At 44.9% G+C, this 15,375-nt stretch overlaps 1 protein-coding gene across 3 annotated transcripts in view; it reads right to left on the reverse strand.

Moving 5' to 3' along the window:
- Nucleotides 1-241: 241 nt before the first annotated feature.
- Nucleotides 242-15,375, reverse strand: part of LOC134933276 (LON peptidase N-terminal domain and RING finger protein 1-like) — a 148,896-nt gene continuing 133,762 nt past the window's right edge. For 2 of the 3 annotated variants that reach the window (XM_063928351.1, XM_063928350.1), the window contains exon 11: nucleotides 242-1,441. In XM_063928351.1, coding sequence (XP_063784421.1) covers nucleotides 1,286-1,441 — 156 coding nt within the window. In that variant the 3' untranslated portion in view covers nucleotides 242-1,285. Of the gene's footprint in view, nucleotides 1,442-5,811; nucleotides 5,874-15,375 lie in introns of all 3 variants that reach the window. The other variant, XM_063928352.1, reaches the window with a different exon arrangement.

Raw genomic sequence — 15,375 nt, forward strand, 5'->3', positions numbered from 1 at the left:
ACCCAAAACATTTTAACTTAGAAATGATTATCTCCCATAATACAGACTTCGGATTAAAAAGTAAGAGTAAGAAGGAATGGCTTTCTATACACTCTACCTTTCTTGGCACAAGAAGTAATAGGATGGATTTTCTGACTTCAAGACAGAACCGTGTCCCATGTTTTTTTGCTGCAAAACGATGGACGCCCTAACTAACAGGTACACATTGTATAACAGCTGCTTACAATAAATTTTTGCTTGCTTTTAAAAAGGAGTAATAAACAGGAGAACTCAATATTGTTACTGCACTGACAGAAAAACAGTGGCCATTTATAACAAAGTAGTTTCATAAAGTGCAAGAGTTACATCTAGACACTACTATAAGAAATGGTTACCCTGGTGTAACTAAGGGGTTGATGTATTAAGCAGTGAAAAGAGTGGAGAAGTTGCCATAGCATCCAATCAGCTTGTACCTATGATTTTATAGATTGTACTTGATAAATGCTACCTCGATGTTTATATGGGCAACTTCTCCACTAGTCCATTCTTTGCACTGCTGAATACATCAACCCCAGAGTTTTTTTTCTTTTTTCTTTCTTAGTAGTGTTAGCTGTACTCTTAATTTTCATTCCCTTCTACCAAGTGAAATTTTTACCTCGCAAAGAACTACATGTGCTAACAAGCCTTATCTAAAAACTAGAAATAAATATATAAAGAACAAAATAGCAGCTGGAGTTTACAATCACTTTGCAGAAGTTTGGCCACTGGCTCCTAGGTAATAAGAGTCCACTGCGAGTGTGAACAAAATGGCTGCCATGAGCCACAGTTTGCTTCTTTTTTTTATTATTCGTTTTAAAGTTGTTGATGGCTCAAAAAGGAAGAAAAACAATTTAGTAAACAGAGTGTCAACAAGTCAGTGACACAGACAATGAAATCCACTTTCTAAAAGGTATTAGAGTTTCCAGCAGTTGGGTGGTTTTGATGATTTGTTGGTGAGGATTCTGATTTATGGAAAGATTATACAAGCGTATTACTGTAAGTTTCCAGTGGATAATTAAAACTGACTTTTTACAGTGATAACACTTTATACTGTTAAACTAGTTTTCCAATTCTTGACTCCAATTTCAAGCTTTCCAGTAATTGCTCATGGTTGTGCACTGAATGGTAAATGACAGGAGCTCAGCCCAGGGAGCATGTAAATCCCTTATTTTTTGCTGGACGGATGTTGAAGAAGTCTTAGAATTTGTGCTTTTTGTTTGTATTAGGGTAATTAGGTTTGTAATTACAGTAGGTTGTGCAATCCTTCCTAAGACGTATTCTGAAGGAAAACAGACAGAATGTGCTTCAGGTGTAAAATCCTCTCCTTTAATGATGTCATGGAGAGAATAAGCATCTGGTACGTCGGGTCCAGGGGTAACACAGACAGCAGCCACCAACACCAGGATGGGCCATCTGGGGACGCCTGCAAAAGGGAAATAAAAAAGTGAAGGTAAAAAAGCAATAAAAAAATGCTATTATTTAGAAATCAATAGAACAAAGCAGTAACTTCTATACCCCAATATTCTACTCATTCTAGTTTGTGGCCTGAGAATGCCAATCGCAAGGAAGTCTTTGATCAGAAACTGTACAGGATATTTCTTTATATACTCCCAGCCCAACAATTTGATTAAATGACCTATATTCAGCTAGTAGGAGTGTGGCTTATTTAACAAGAAGAATATTTCAAACATTTTCAATTGAAACTTCAGTGCCAACGCTCATCTACTTTTTGTATCCTACCTGCATAAACTATCGAGTGGGAGGATCCGTGCAACATGCAACCCAGCGTCAAACTGCCGCAATTTGTGGCATCACGTCACAGGGCTGGACCATGATGATGTGATTCACAGGGAACTGCATAATCATAAACCCCCCACCACCACACCCCACCTTCTTCATTGGAGAAGCGGGTGTCTACATGGCTTCCATTGGTTGTTCTCCAGTTACAGGGATATTTTCCCATAATCAGGAGTAGTGTTTTCTTTTGTGGATATTAGGGAAATTTGATTCTGATTGGGACACAGTTGGTCTTAAAATTTGGTAAAATAAACTTTTCAGCTTTGTTTTTTAGGTTTGTTTTTCTGTACTTGTTTTGTTAGCTTTCATTTTTCTGTGCACCACAGTAGCAGGGCTGTAACTAGGGATGTGCAAGTGGTGCCGTCCCAAAGAGAAAGAACAGTAGACTCATACATTTTCAAGGAGTGTCGCCGACTCCCAAAAAAGTAGGTAATCCTCAGGCACCTCCTTTTGAAATGGGCAAGAGGAGGAGCATAATACTGTAAATCACAGTTCCATGAGAAGGGAGTGGGGAGTGAGAAGTGCTCCGCCCCCCGCACCACTCGCCTGCATCTCCCTTCAGGTACTCTCCCAGGGTGGAGAGTCAAACTTGCCAATCTTTTTTTGTGTTTCCTCATAGCTGGCCACTTTTGGGGCGGGGCTACACTGGTTCTCACATCACTAGGCCCCACCTTCTTCACAGGGCAACGGGGAGGAGCGGGACTAAAATTATGTGATTAGTGTGATATAGCTCCACCCCCTCCATATGGCGCCACAATTTCTTTGATTATTTCCCATTCACTAGGAAGTGGGCAGGATGCAGGAGATGCGCCTACTCTTTCGGTGGTGCAGGGGACTACTAAGGTAAGTACAGTATGCCTTAGGTGCTTTTCACTTTTTTACGTATTACTGTTCTGCCACCTTAGAATATCTATACAGCAGAACTGCCAGTAAAATTACTTCTGTCTATAAAAGATAATTGTAGGCACCAGTAAATATTACATTCTTGACACTGCTAAAATAACGGTTTCGGTAAGACCGTGAATGGCTTATTTATAATACAGTCCAGTCCTGCCTGTTGTAGATCTGGGTCAGTTTCTAAATGTATGTTTACACGGCAATATCATTTGTCAGCAAAGAAAGTGTTGTCTGTAATTTTCTCTAAAATTGTCAGCACAAAAAATATTTTCATACTTTGGCAACATTTGCTACACAGTCCTGCAGAGCGTGTTATCATTCTTATGTCACGAGATCCAGCATTATTGTACTGCAGGACATAAGTCACTTCTGCGGACATGTATGTGTTCAGGCAAGCTGGGTTTGTGAACGGAGAGTGCTCCTCCACCTTGGCATTTCTATTCTTTGCTTCCAGATTATTAAAGAAACAAAAATAAAAAAATAAAAGATACTAAAACAGTAACTTATAATCTCCTGTTTGGGTGGAAGTGTCCCCTCGGAGTCTTTAAGCATGCTATTTTGGTTTTTAGAACATTTTCCAGTCATTTGCTTGCAAGCACCTGGCGGCTTTTAATGGACAGCAGCATCAATCTCGCTTTCAAAACGCGCCTGTGTGGGCAAGGAGAAGCACTGCAGGGTGTAAAGAGAACAAGTGCACGGTGCAATGAGTTTGCTAACGGATGCCTTTAACCCCTGCACATCCAACAACAAAACGTATTCAATAAAAAAGGACCGCGAATTATACTAATTTCATGACCCAAATGTATTTTTTCATTTTACCTCTCTGAGACCACTTGAAGGAATTCAGATTTTCTAATCAACGTGTGCAATAGTTTTACAAGGCTTATACTGTATATAATGTATCCTTCAGCTATACATGGTGGAAGAAGCCATGCAGGGCTGGACCTGGGTATATTTTGGCAGTATGGCCCAATCACGGGAAGAGCCTCACCTGTCACACTCCAGAAAAATGATTAGAATAATACAACGGATATATAATTAACTATACTCATTTTTATAGTGAAAACTAACCATCATTCATATGTGTGTGTGTAAAGTTGGCTCAGATACTAACCAGTAACTCACCATCCACTGACCTCACCGCTCATTAATGGCGTGAAGGGTGGCCATGCAAAAAATAGGAAACGTGCTCAACAGGGAGAAGGTGTGTGTGTGTGTGTGTGTGTGTGTGTGTGTGTGTGGGGGGGGGGGGGGGGGGGGGGGGGGGGCGACATGGGCCCCACGGCCAGGGGCAAATCCAAGGAGGGGGTGGGGAGGACGGGATGGACGGACGGGTCAGTGTGATCACTCCCATCATGCACAAACAGAGGAGAATACTAGACTACTGCTGCTCAGTGTCAGCAGCTCTCTGGCCCCACTGCAGCCTGTGCTGTGCTAGGGAAAGAGGCTGCCACCAGGTAGGAGGATACAAAAGAAAAAGAAGTTGGTACTTAGTACCTCCTGGCGCCAATTTTAAATGCTCAGTCATTTAAAAACAGTCTGTCTGCAGCTCTCTTAAATTAGAGGGACCACCACGCCCTCCACAGGTATAGAAATACAAAGAAAAGCAAATAAGAAAGCGCTGACACACTACACAATATTAAAATACACTCACTTTTTAGTAAAATATGTAAAATACATAAGGACCGTTCCTAGACTACCTTTAAACTATATTACTACAGTATTCCTGTTCAATCCCTAACAGTAAATAGACAAATGAGTTCCCTATAATCACAACACTATAGATTTTGCCCAAAAAATAGATGTAATAAATTTATACAGCAGAATTAGTACACTTAATACAGCCAGATGTTTGGATGGCAGCAAAATATAATAAGTAACTTTGTAGTAGTAACTGTTGCGGTATTTGTTTCATATAGCACAAATGGTTACAAGTCCATGCAATTATTTCCAAGTATTGTAACAAGAGTTCCAGTTGTTAAGTGTTGGTTTGCCAAGCAAATTTGGAACTTTTATGCATGCAGAGTTGAAATGAATTAGAGTTATAATTGTTAAACTCTATTAGACATGGCCATGCTTTAAATATCTGATTTTTTTTACCACGACCGTCCTCTGGTAAACGGGTTCCTGTCCACTCCTGGCTCTGGTGCTCCACGACCTTTTATCAAGCCCTATCCGGAGTAAAGACGGTCCCAGAAGCAATAGAGGATAGCTGACTGATGAAGCCGCCGATGCTGAATTGCTCTAAGGTGGGGAAACGCGTCTCCTACGGACTGTGACCTGAGACTCGTACCGAGGTTCCCTCTTGTACCGCTGGATCGCTATCCTCTATTGCTTCTGGGACCGTCTTTACTCCAGATAGGGCTTGATAAAAGGTCGTGGAGCACCAGAGCCGGGAGTGGACAGGAACCCGTTTACCAGAGGACGGTCGCGGTAAAAACAATCAGATATTTAAAGCATGGCAATGTCTAATAGAGTTTAACAATTATAACTCTGTAATTCATTTCAACTCTGCATGCACAAAAGTTCCAAATTTGCTTGGCAAACCAACACTTAACAACTGGAACTCTTGTTACAATACTTGGAAATAATTGCATGGACTTGTAACCATTTGTGCTATATGAAACAAATACCGCAGCAGTTACTACTACAAAGTTACTTATTATATTTTGCTGCCATCCAAACATCTGGCTGTATTAAGTGTACTAATTCTGCTGTATACATTTATTACATCTATTTTTTGGCCAAAATCTATAGTGTTGTGATTATAGGGAACTCATTTGTCTATTTACTGTTAGGGATTGAACAGGAATACTGTAGTAATATAGGTAGGAGGATAGGTCAGCGGCTGCAATGCGGTTCATCTGAGGACTTGTGGCTAGGTTCCTCCATTAAGCCAGGCCCAGGTAATTAGTACCCACTTCCCTCCCCTCCCCCTTCTGCCTTTTGGTAGCCCTGAAGTTATGTTATGGTCAGAGCTGTTGAGACAGCCATGGGGCTAAGGTACTAAAGAGGATGTGACCACACCGTGTGTAGTATGACCACACTCCATCCACTGTGCACTGCTTTGGAGAACATTTGTTCCCTACAAGAGTTTACCTGAGACCCTGCTGAGCTGCTCCAACCGGCCTGGGAAATTAGTACTTCTTCTCTTGGTGCTCCTGGTTGTGGTCAGATCCAATATTCATGAAAATACAAAGGTAGCAACCACATTAAGGAAATGTCTGACATATAAAGCCTCAATTATAGGGAAGGGACAAATTTAAATTGTTCTGACTGATTGTGAGCTGGTGGAGGGTGGCCCTTGATTCATTGTAAATGGTTACGGAAAAATAAAGCTGTCCCTTATTTCTGTGCTGCATGTACATGCAAAAAGGAAATGGATTTGCTCCCCTTTATTTGGGGGGCAGCCACAGGTAGTGTTGTAGAAAACAGGGGGTGTCGGCCTAATTTTTCTGGGTGTGCCAAACTTGAGAGTTACTCGAATGTCAATGGTCACGCATTTGAGTTGATGGCTGCGTCTTTAGACTCAGCATTGCATCAGAGAAGCTGGCAGCGGGCAACTTTTTACTTAAGACGCCTCCTGTGGCTTTGCATATTTTAGCACAGTCACTGCAGTGCTATAGCATCCATCTCTGAATAGCTCCTTGTATTGTCCATGTGCTTACAAAATAGGAGACCATCAAATGAGGAAGCCACTGTCTACCCAGGGTAAAACTTTGAATAATAATAAACAAAAAAAACACAGCTTACATGTACAGCCCGGCTACTACTTCACATTTAGGGCGTATTTAATACCCCTGTTAGAATGAACTTGCATATTAGTATCGGTATACTCATACTATCCAATATCTTCTCTCCTGATTATGGCCCTCATTCCGAGTTGATCGCTAGCTGCTTACGTTCGCAGCGCAGCAATTAGGCAAAAAATAGGCACTTCTGCAAATGTGTATGGGGCGCAATGCGCATGCGTGTCGTACTTTCACAAAAGCCGATGCAGTTTTGCACAAGCTCTAGCGACGCTTTTCAGTCGCACTGTTGGCCGCTAAGTGATTGACAGGAAGTGGGTGTTTCTGGGTGGTAACTGACCTTTCTCTAACGTCCTAAGTGGATGCTGGGGACTCCGTAAGGACCATGGGGATTAGCGGCTCCGCAGGAGACTGTGCACAACTATAAAGAAAGCTTTTAGACTACTGGTGTGCACTGGCTCCTCCCACTAAGACCCTCCTCCAGACATCAGTTAGATTCTTGTGCCCGGCTGAGCTGGATGCACACTAGGGGCTCTCCTGAGCACCTAGAAAGAAAGTATATTTAGGTTTTTTATTTTCAGTGAGATCTGCTGGCAACAGACTCAATGCAGCGAGGGACTAAGGTGAGAAGAAGCGAACCTACCTAACAGGTGGTAGTTTGGGCTTCTTAGGCTACTGGACACCATTAGCTCCAGAGGGATCGACCGCAGGACCCGACCTTGGTGTTCGTTCCCGGAGCCGCGCCGCCGCCCCCCTTACAGAGCCAGAAGCACGAAGAAGGTCCGTAAAATCGGCGGCAGAAGACTTCGGTCTTCACCAAGGTAGCGCACAGCACTGCAGCTGTGCGCCATTGCTCCTCATGTACACCTCACACTTCGGTCACTGATGGGTGCAGGGCGCTGGGGGGGGGGGCGCCCTGAGGGCAATAAATAACACCTTGGCTGGCAAAATATACATCATATATAGCCCTAGAGGTTATATAGATGTAAAATTACCCCTGCCAGTATTACAGAAAAAGCGGGAGAAAGTCAGCCGAAAAGGGGGCGGGGCTTCTCCCTCAGCACACTGGTGCCATTTTTCCCTCACAGTTCCGCTGGAAGGAAGCTCCCTGGCTCTCCCCTGCAGTCTGAATACAACAGAAGGGTAAAAAAGAGAGGGGGGGCACTAAATTTAGGCGCAGTATAGATAATATATATGTATATATAATATATATATAAAAAAAGCAGCTATAGGGAAAACACTCATTAATAGTGGGATCCCAGTGTTATATAGCGCTCTGGTGTGTGCTGGCATACTCTCTCTCTGTCTCCCCAAAGGGCTTTGTGGGGTCCTGTCCTCTGTCAAAGCATTCCCTGTGTGTTTGCGGTGTGTCGGTACGGCTGTGTCGACATGTTTGATGAGGAGGCTTATCTGCAGGCGGAGCAGATGCCTGTAAATGTGATGTCACCCCCTGCGGGGTCGACACCTGAGTGGATGGTGCTGTGGAAGGAATTACGTGATAGTGTCGACTCTTTACATAAAAGGTTTGACGACATACCTAATGTGGGACAGCCGGCTTCTCAGCCTGTGCCTGCCCAGGCGTCTCAAAAGCCATCAGGGGCTCTAAAACGCCCACTACCTCAGATGGTTGACACAGATGTCGACACGGATACTGACTCCAGTGTCGACGACGAAGAGACTAATGTAACTTCCAGTAGGGCCACACGTTACATGATTGAGGCAATGAAAAATGTGTTGCACATTTCTGATCCCTGGTACCACAAAAAAGGGTATAATGTTTGGAGAGAAAAAACTACCAGTAGCTTTTCCTCCATCTGACGAGTTAAATGAAGTGTGTGAAGAAGCGTGGGCTTCCCCTGATAAAAAGATGGTAATTTCTAAGAGGTTACTAGTGGCGTACCCTTTCCCGCCAGAGGATAGGTCACGCTGGGAGACATCCCCTAGGGTGGATAAAGCGCTCACACGCTTGTCAAAAAAGGTGGCACTACCGTCTCCGGATACGGCCGCCCTGAAGGAATCTGCTGATAGAAAGCAGGAGGCTATCCTGAAATCTATATATACACACACAGGTGTTATACTGAGACCGGCTATTGCTTCAGCCTGGATGTGCAGTGCTGCTGCTGCGTGGTCAGATTCCCTGTCAGAAAATATAGATACCCTAGACAGGGACACTATTTTGCTAAACGTAGAGCATATAAAAGACGCACTTTTTTACATGAGGGATGCACAGAGGGATATTTGCCGGCTGGCATCCAAAATTAGTGCAATGTCCATTTCTGCCAGGAGAGGGTTATGGACTCGGCAGTGGACAGGTGATGCAGATTCCAAACGACACATGGAAGTTCTGCCTTATAAGGGTGAGGAATTGTTCGGGGATGGTCTCTCGGACCTCGTTTCCACAGCAACAGCTGGGAAGTCTACATTTTTACCCCATGTTCCCTCACAACCAAAGAAAGCACCGTATTATCAGGTACAGTCCTTTCGGCCCAATAGGGGCAAGCGGGTTAAAGGCGCGTCCTTTCTGCCCAGAGGCAGAGGTAGAGGGAAAAAGCTGCAGCATACAGCCAGTTCCCAGGAGCAAAAGTCCTCCCCCGCTTCCTCTAAGTCCACAGCATGACGCTGGGGCTCCACAGGCGGAGCCACGTACGATGGGGGCCCGTCTCAAAAATGTCAGCAATCAGTGGGCTCGCTCACGGGTGGATCCCTGGATCCTTCAAGTAGTATCTCAGGGGTACAAACTGGAATTTGAGACGTCTCCCCCCCGCCGTTTCCTCAAATCTGCCTTGCCAACCACTCCCTCAGGCAGGGAGGCAGTGTTACAGGCAATTCAAAAGCTGTATTCACAACAAGTGATAGTAAAGGTGCCCCTACTTCAACAAGGGAGGGGTTACTATTCCACAATGTTTGTGGTACCGAAACCGGACGGTTCGGTGAGACCCATTTTAAATTTGAAATCCTTGAACACATATATAAAAAAATTCAAGTTCAAGATGGTATCGCTCAGGGCGGTTATTGCAAGCCTGGACGAGGGAGACTACATGGTATCGCTGGACATCAAGGATGCTTACCTACATGTCCCCATTTACCATCCTCACCAGGAGTACCTCAGGTTTGTGGTACAAGATTGTCATTACCAATTCCAGACGTTGCCGTTCGGTCTCTCCACGGCTCCGAGGGTCTTTACCAAGGTAATGGCGGAAATGATGATACTCCTTCGAAGGAAGGGAGTTTTAATTATCCCGTACTTGGACGATCTCCTGATAAAGGCGAGGTCCAGAGAGCAGTTGTTGGTAGGGGTAGCACTATCTCGGGAAGTGCTACAACAGCACGGCTGGATTCTAAATATTCCAAAGTCTCAGCTGATCCCGACGACACGCCTGCTGTTCCTAGGGATGGTTCTGGACACAGAACAGAGAAAAGTGTTTCTCCCGGAGGAGAAGTCCAAGGAGCTGTCATCTCTAGTCAGAGGCCTCCTAAAACCAAAACAGGTGTCGGTGCATCATTGCACGCGGATCCTGGGAAGAATGGTAGCTTCCTACGAAGCAATTCCATTCGGCAGGTTTCATGCAAGAACCTTTCAGTGGGACCTGTTGGACAAGTGGTCCGGATCGCATCTTCAGATGCATCGTCTGATAATCCTGTCTCCAAGGACAAGGGTGTCTCTGCTGTGGTGGCTGCAGAGTGCTCATCTCCAAGAGGGCCGCAGATTCGGCATACAGGACTGGGTCCTGGTGACCACGGATGCCAGCCTTCGAGGCTGGGGAGCAGTCACACAGGGAAGAAACTTCCAAGGACTATGGTCAAGTCAGGAGACTTCCCTGCACATAAATATTCTGGAACTAAGGGCCATTTACAATGCCCTAAGTCAGGCAAAACCCCTGCTTCAAAACCAGCCGGTACTGATCCAGTCAGACAACATCACGGCGGTCGCCCATGTAAATCGACAGGGCGGCACGAGAAGCAGGACGGCGATGGCAGAAGCCACAAGGATTCTCCGATGGACGGAAAATCACGTGTTAGCACTGTCAGCAGTGTTCATTCCAGGAGTGGACAACTGGGAAGCAGACTTCCTCAGCAGGCACGACCTCCACCCGGGAGAGTGGGGACTTCATCCAGAAGTCTTTCAAATGATTGTAAACCAGTGGGAAAAACCACAGGTGGACATGATGGCATCCCGCCTAAACAAAAAGCTAGAAAAATATTGCGCCAGGTCGAGAGACCCGCAGGCGATAGCTGTAGATGCTCTGGTAACACCGTGGGTGTACCGATCGGTTTATGTGTTCCCTCCTCTTCCTCTCATACCAAAGGTACTGAGGATAATAAGGAGAAGAGGAGTAAGAACTATACTCATTGTTCCGGATTGGCCAAGAAGAGCGTAGTATCCGGAACTTCAAGAAATGATGTCAGAGGACCCATGGCCTCTACCGCTCAGACAAGACCTGCTGCAGCAGGGGCCCTGTCTGTTCCAAGACTTACCGCGGCTGCGTTTGACGGCATGGCGGTTGAACACCGGATCCTGAAGGAAAAGGGCATTCCGGAGGAAGTCATTCCTACGCTGATAAAAGCTAGGAAAGAAGTAACCGCAAACCATTATCACCGCATATGGCGAAAATATGTTGCGTGGTGTGAGGCCAGGAAGGCTCCAACGGAAGAGTTTCAGCTGGGCCGGTTCCTGCACTTCCTACAGTCAGGGGTGACTATGGGCCTTAAATTGGGTTCCATTAAGGTCCAGATTTCGGCTCTATCGATTTTCTTCCAGAGAGAATTGGCTTCACTACCTGAAGTTCAGACTTTTGTTAAGGGAGTGCTGCATATTCAGCCCCCTTTTGTGCCTCCAGTGGCACCTTGGGATCTCAACGTGGTGTTGGATTTCCTAAAGTCACATTGGTTTGAGCCACTGAAAACCGTGGATTTGAAATATCTCACGTGGAAAGTGGTCATGTTGTTGGCCTTGGCGTCGGCCAGGCGTGTTTCAGAATTGGCGGCTTTGTCATGCAGAAGCCCTTATCTGATTTTCCATATGGATAGGGCAGAATTGAGGACTCGTCCCCAGTTTCTCCCCAAAGTGGTATCAGCTTTTCATCTGAACCAACCTATCGTGGTGCCTGCGGCTACAAATGACTTGGAGGCTTCCAAGTTGTTGGATGTAGTCAGGGCCCTAAAAATGTATGTTTCCAGTAGTGATGAGCGAGGTTCGGTTTTACTCGGTTTTACTCGGTTTTACTCGGTTCTCAAAACGGCATCTTATTGGCTATCCAAAACACGTGACATCCGTGAGCCAATAAGATGCCGTTTTGAGAACCGAGTAAAACCGAGTAAAACCGAGTAAAACCGAATCCGCTCATCACTAGTTTCCAGGACAGCTGGAGTCAGAAAGACTGACTCGCTCTTTATCCTGTATGCGCCCAACAAGTTGGGTGCACCTGCTTCAAAGCAGACTATTGCTCGCTGGATCTGTAGTAGGATTCAGCTTGCACATTCTGCGGCTGGACTGCCGCATCCTAAATCAGTAAAAGCCCATTCCACGAGGAAAGTGGGCTCTTCTTGGGCGGCTGCCCGAGGGGTCTCGGCTCTTCAACTTTGCCGAGCTGCAACTTGGTCAGGGGCAAACACGTTTGCTAAATTCTACAAATTTGATACCCTGGCTGAGGAGGACCTTGAGTTCTCTCAGTCGGTGCTGCAGAGTCATCCGCACTCTCCCGCCCGTTTGGGAGCTTTGGTATAATCCCCATGGTCCTTACGGAGTCCCCAGCATCCACTTAGGACGTTAGAGAAAATAAGAATTTACTCACCGGTAATTCTATTTCTCATAGTCCGTAGTGGATGCTGGGCGCCCATCCCAAGTGCGGATTGTCTGCAATACTTGTATATAGTTATTGCTTAACTAAAGGGTTATGGTTGAGCTATCTGTTGAGAGGCTCAGTTGTTATCATACTGTTAACTGGGTATTGTATCACGAGTTATACGGTGTGATTGGTGTGGCTGGTATGAGTCTTACCCGGGATTCAAAATCCTTCCTAATTGTGTCAGCTCTTCCGGGCACAGTATCCTAACTGAAGTCTGGAGGAGGGTCTTAGTGGGAGGAGCCAGTGCACACCAGTAGTCTAAAAGCTTTCTTTATAGTTGTGCCCAGTCTCCTGCGGAGCCGCTAATCCCCATGGTCCTTACGGAGTCCCCAGCATCCACTACGGACTATGAGAAATAGAATTACCGGTGAGTAAATGCTTATTTTTTCGGGGAGTGTGTGAAAAAACACAGGCGTGCCAGATAAAAACGCAGGAGTGGCTGGAAAAACGTAGGCTGACCGAACGCAAGGCGTCAAAACAGGATTTAAATAGTCGGAAGTGATCGCAAGCTAGGAGTAGGTCTCGAGCTACTCTGAAACTGCACAATCTTTTTTTGTAGCTGCGCTGCGATCCTTTCGTTCGCATTTCTGCTAAACTAAGATACACTCCCAGAGGGCGGCGGCTTAGCGTTTGCACTGCTGCTAAAAGCAGCTAGCGAGCGAACAACTCGGAATGAGGGCCCATATCTGCAGGAAAATAAATGAGATTGTACTACCTGTAATCTAAGATTTACAATAATCAGAAAGATGAAAAGATTTGACTTTACCTGAACGTTCTCTTTTTTCTATACAAAACGAATTACATTAAAAAAGATATCCGATTGATACATACAAACAGAAGAGAACCCTATTTCTTCTGTTTAAAACAATATAACATTTTAGGGGGTAAACCGGGGGTAGGATCTCGTCTATTGCCGATTTCATGCCAACACAACCTTAGCCACTGTTTATTGTGAGACATAGGATTTACAGCGGGTGGGGGGGATTGTGTTAAGAGAGATAAAATATCAGCCAATCAGCTTCTGTCATTTTACAGGCTGTGCTTGAAAAATGACAGAAGCTGATTGGCTGGTACATTATCACTCTCCACTTTATCTCTCCCCCAGGTTTTGCACATCTCCTCCTGAGTATCTGGTCTTATTTATTGAAGAAGAGCCGCTTAATGTAAAAGACATGAGATAAGGATGTTCGGTGATAATCATACTTGCCTACTCTCCCGGAATGGCGCTCCTGCCTCCCTGGAACAATGGGTAAGTCTCCCACACACGACCACCACCTGCCTGTATGCCCACCACAGCTGCACACAACCTCCCTGGGACGGCTGGATAACACAATTTGCGGTGAATCAAGTCTTTGTGGCCCCACCACCTGCCTCACAATGGCTGTAATATCGGCATTTTACGATGACACGTTTTTACGGACACGCCCCCCACTTCGCCCCTACTTAGCATCACCCCCTCAACCACGCCCAAAATATACTGTACCATGCCCCACACCATGCCATGCTGGGAGCCAGAATACCGGCAAGTATGACATAGGTATTAGTCAACCAAGGCCCACTTGTACTGAACTATGTGAATCTGGTTTCCCCTTAGCAACGTGACATTTTTAAATGTGATCTTATAAAGTGATATTTTATACAGTATATGGAGTTTCTATTAACCATGCACAAAAAAACCCTAAAAATATTCAATGTAATGCTGGCCATACACTAGAACGATTTTAGGTACTGTACGAATACACAATTTGGACGCCCCAATCGATGCATCGGGTGCACATCGTGCATTATTTGGGTACGGTTATGATTTGATGCACGGTCCCTCAGGTCGAATGTCTCATCCTCTGATCATACGCACAGCAGCATCGCTGATGGAAAGAGACCATCCCTCGTAAGATCGTATGCACATCAAATGCACATTGTGTGTCATAAAACGCCCAAATCGTGAGAGCGGGACTGCCAGGGAGTTGAAGGGAAATTGCAAGACGACCTGCATCTGATGCTGGTCGTTCTAATGTATTGCCAGCTTAACTGAGATTTCTTTTGCTAGCCACGGTTTATAACATATTCAGCAAATTGGTTTCTAATATATAACACATAACCCTAAGTACGAGGGCAGTAATCCAGGAACCCCATTTGTGAGGAAGCACCTGCTTTCCATACACTTTGTATAGCCCACTTACCTTATCTTGGTAGTTACGTATAATATCAATATATAGTATACTACATAAAATCATTTTAAAGTTTTGCTAAACCTCAAATAAAAACTGTCATAAAAGAACGGCTGCCGTTCACAAATAAATAACACGTATACATTTTCTTTCCGTGGTAGAACTAGAGATATTGGACATTTTATTTTCAGTGACTTAACTGTAGTACCAGACATTTTTTCCCAAAAGTGGCTGCATATGTAAATAATAAGGGGCTACTAACAATGTTTAGTAGGCAAATTTTTCTGGCTTCTGGAATGGATGTCAATGCTCACCTAGCGTACGGGTGAAACAGTGATCCACAGGAATGCAAACGGATATCACGTGGGTGTGGCTAGTCGCAACCGCGATGTAGCCACATATGTGACCTGTTCCTGGGATGGATGACCGTGGACATATCTGTATTTCGTTCTGATAAGCTCCAGAAAGTTTTACGAATATGCACTGTAAATACTATTTGTGTTTTACTTGGTAGAGAATATGCTAGAGCTGTTATGAAACTACATATCCCAGCATGCCCTGACACAGTTTTGCTGTCAGACAATGCTAAAGCTGTGTCAGGGCATGCTGGGATGTGTAGTTTCTCAACAGCTGGAGGGCCACAGTTTGGACATGTCTGTGCTAGACCATAGATATAGCAGTATACAGTGCTCTTACCACGTTACTGTACATCTGACAGCAAGAATGTTCAACTGCAGATTAATTCCCAGCAATCAAATTACCACTTCTTCTCATTACCAGTGTAATTTAATAGAAAAATAAGTAGCAATATTTACATCATTTAAAACAACTGGGGTTTTTTCCCCCATTTGCAACTAATTTTTGGAATAAATGAGGTTTGTGTTTATGGAAAACAGCAGG

The sequence above is a fragment of the Pseudophryne corroboree genome, chromosome 6 (genome assembly GCF_028390025.1).
Source record: "Pseudophryne corroboree isolate aPseCor3 chromosome 6, aPseCor3.hap2, whole genome shotgun sequence".
Classification (NCBI taxonomy): domain Eukaryota; kingdom Metazoa; phylum Chordata; class Amphibia; order Anura; family Myobatrachidae; genus Pseudophryne; species Pseudophryne corroboree.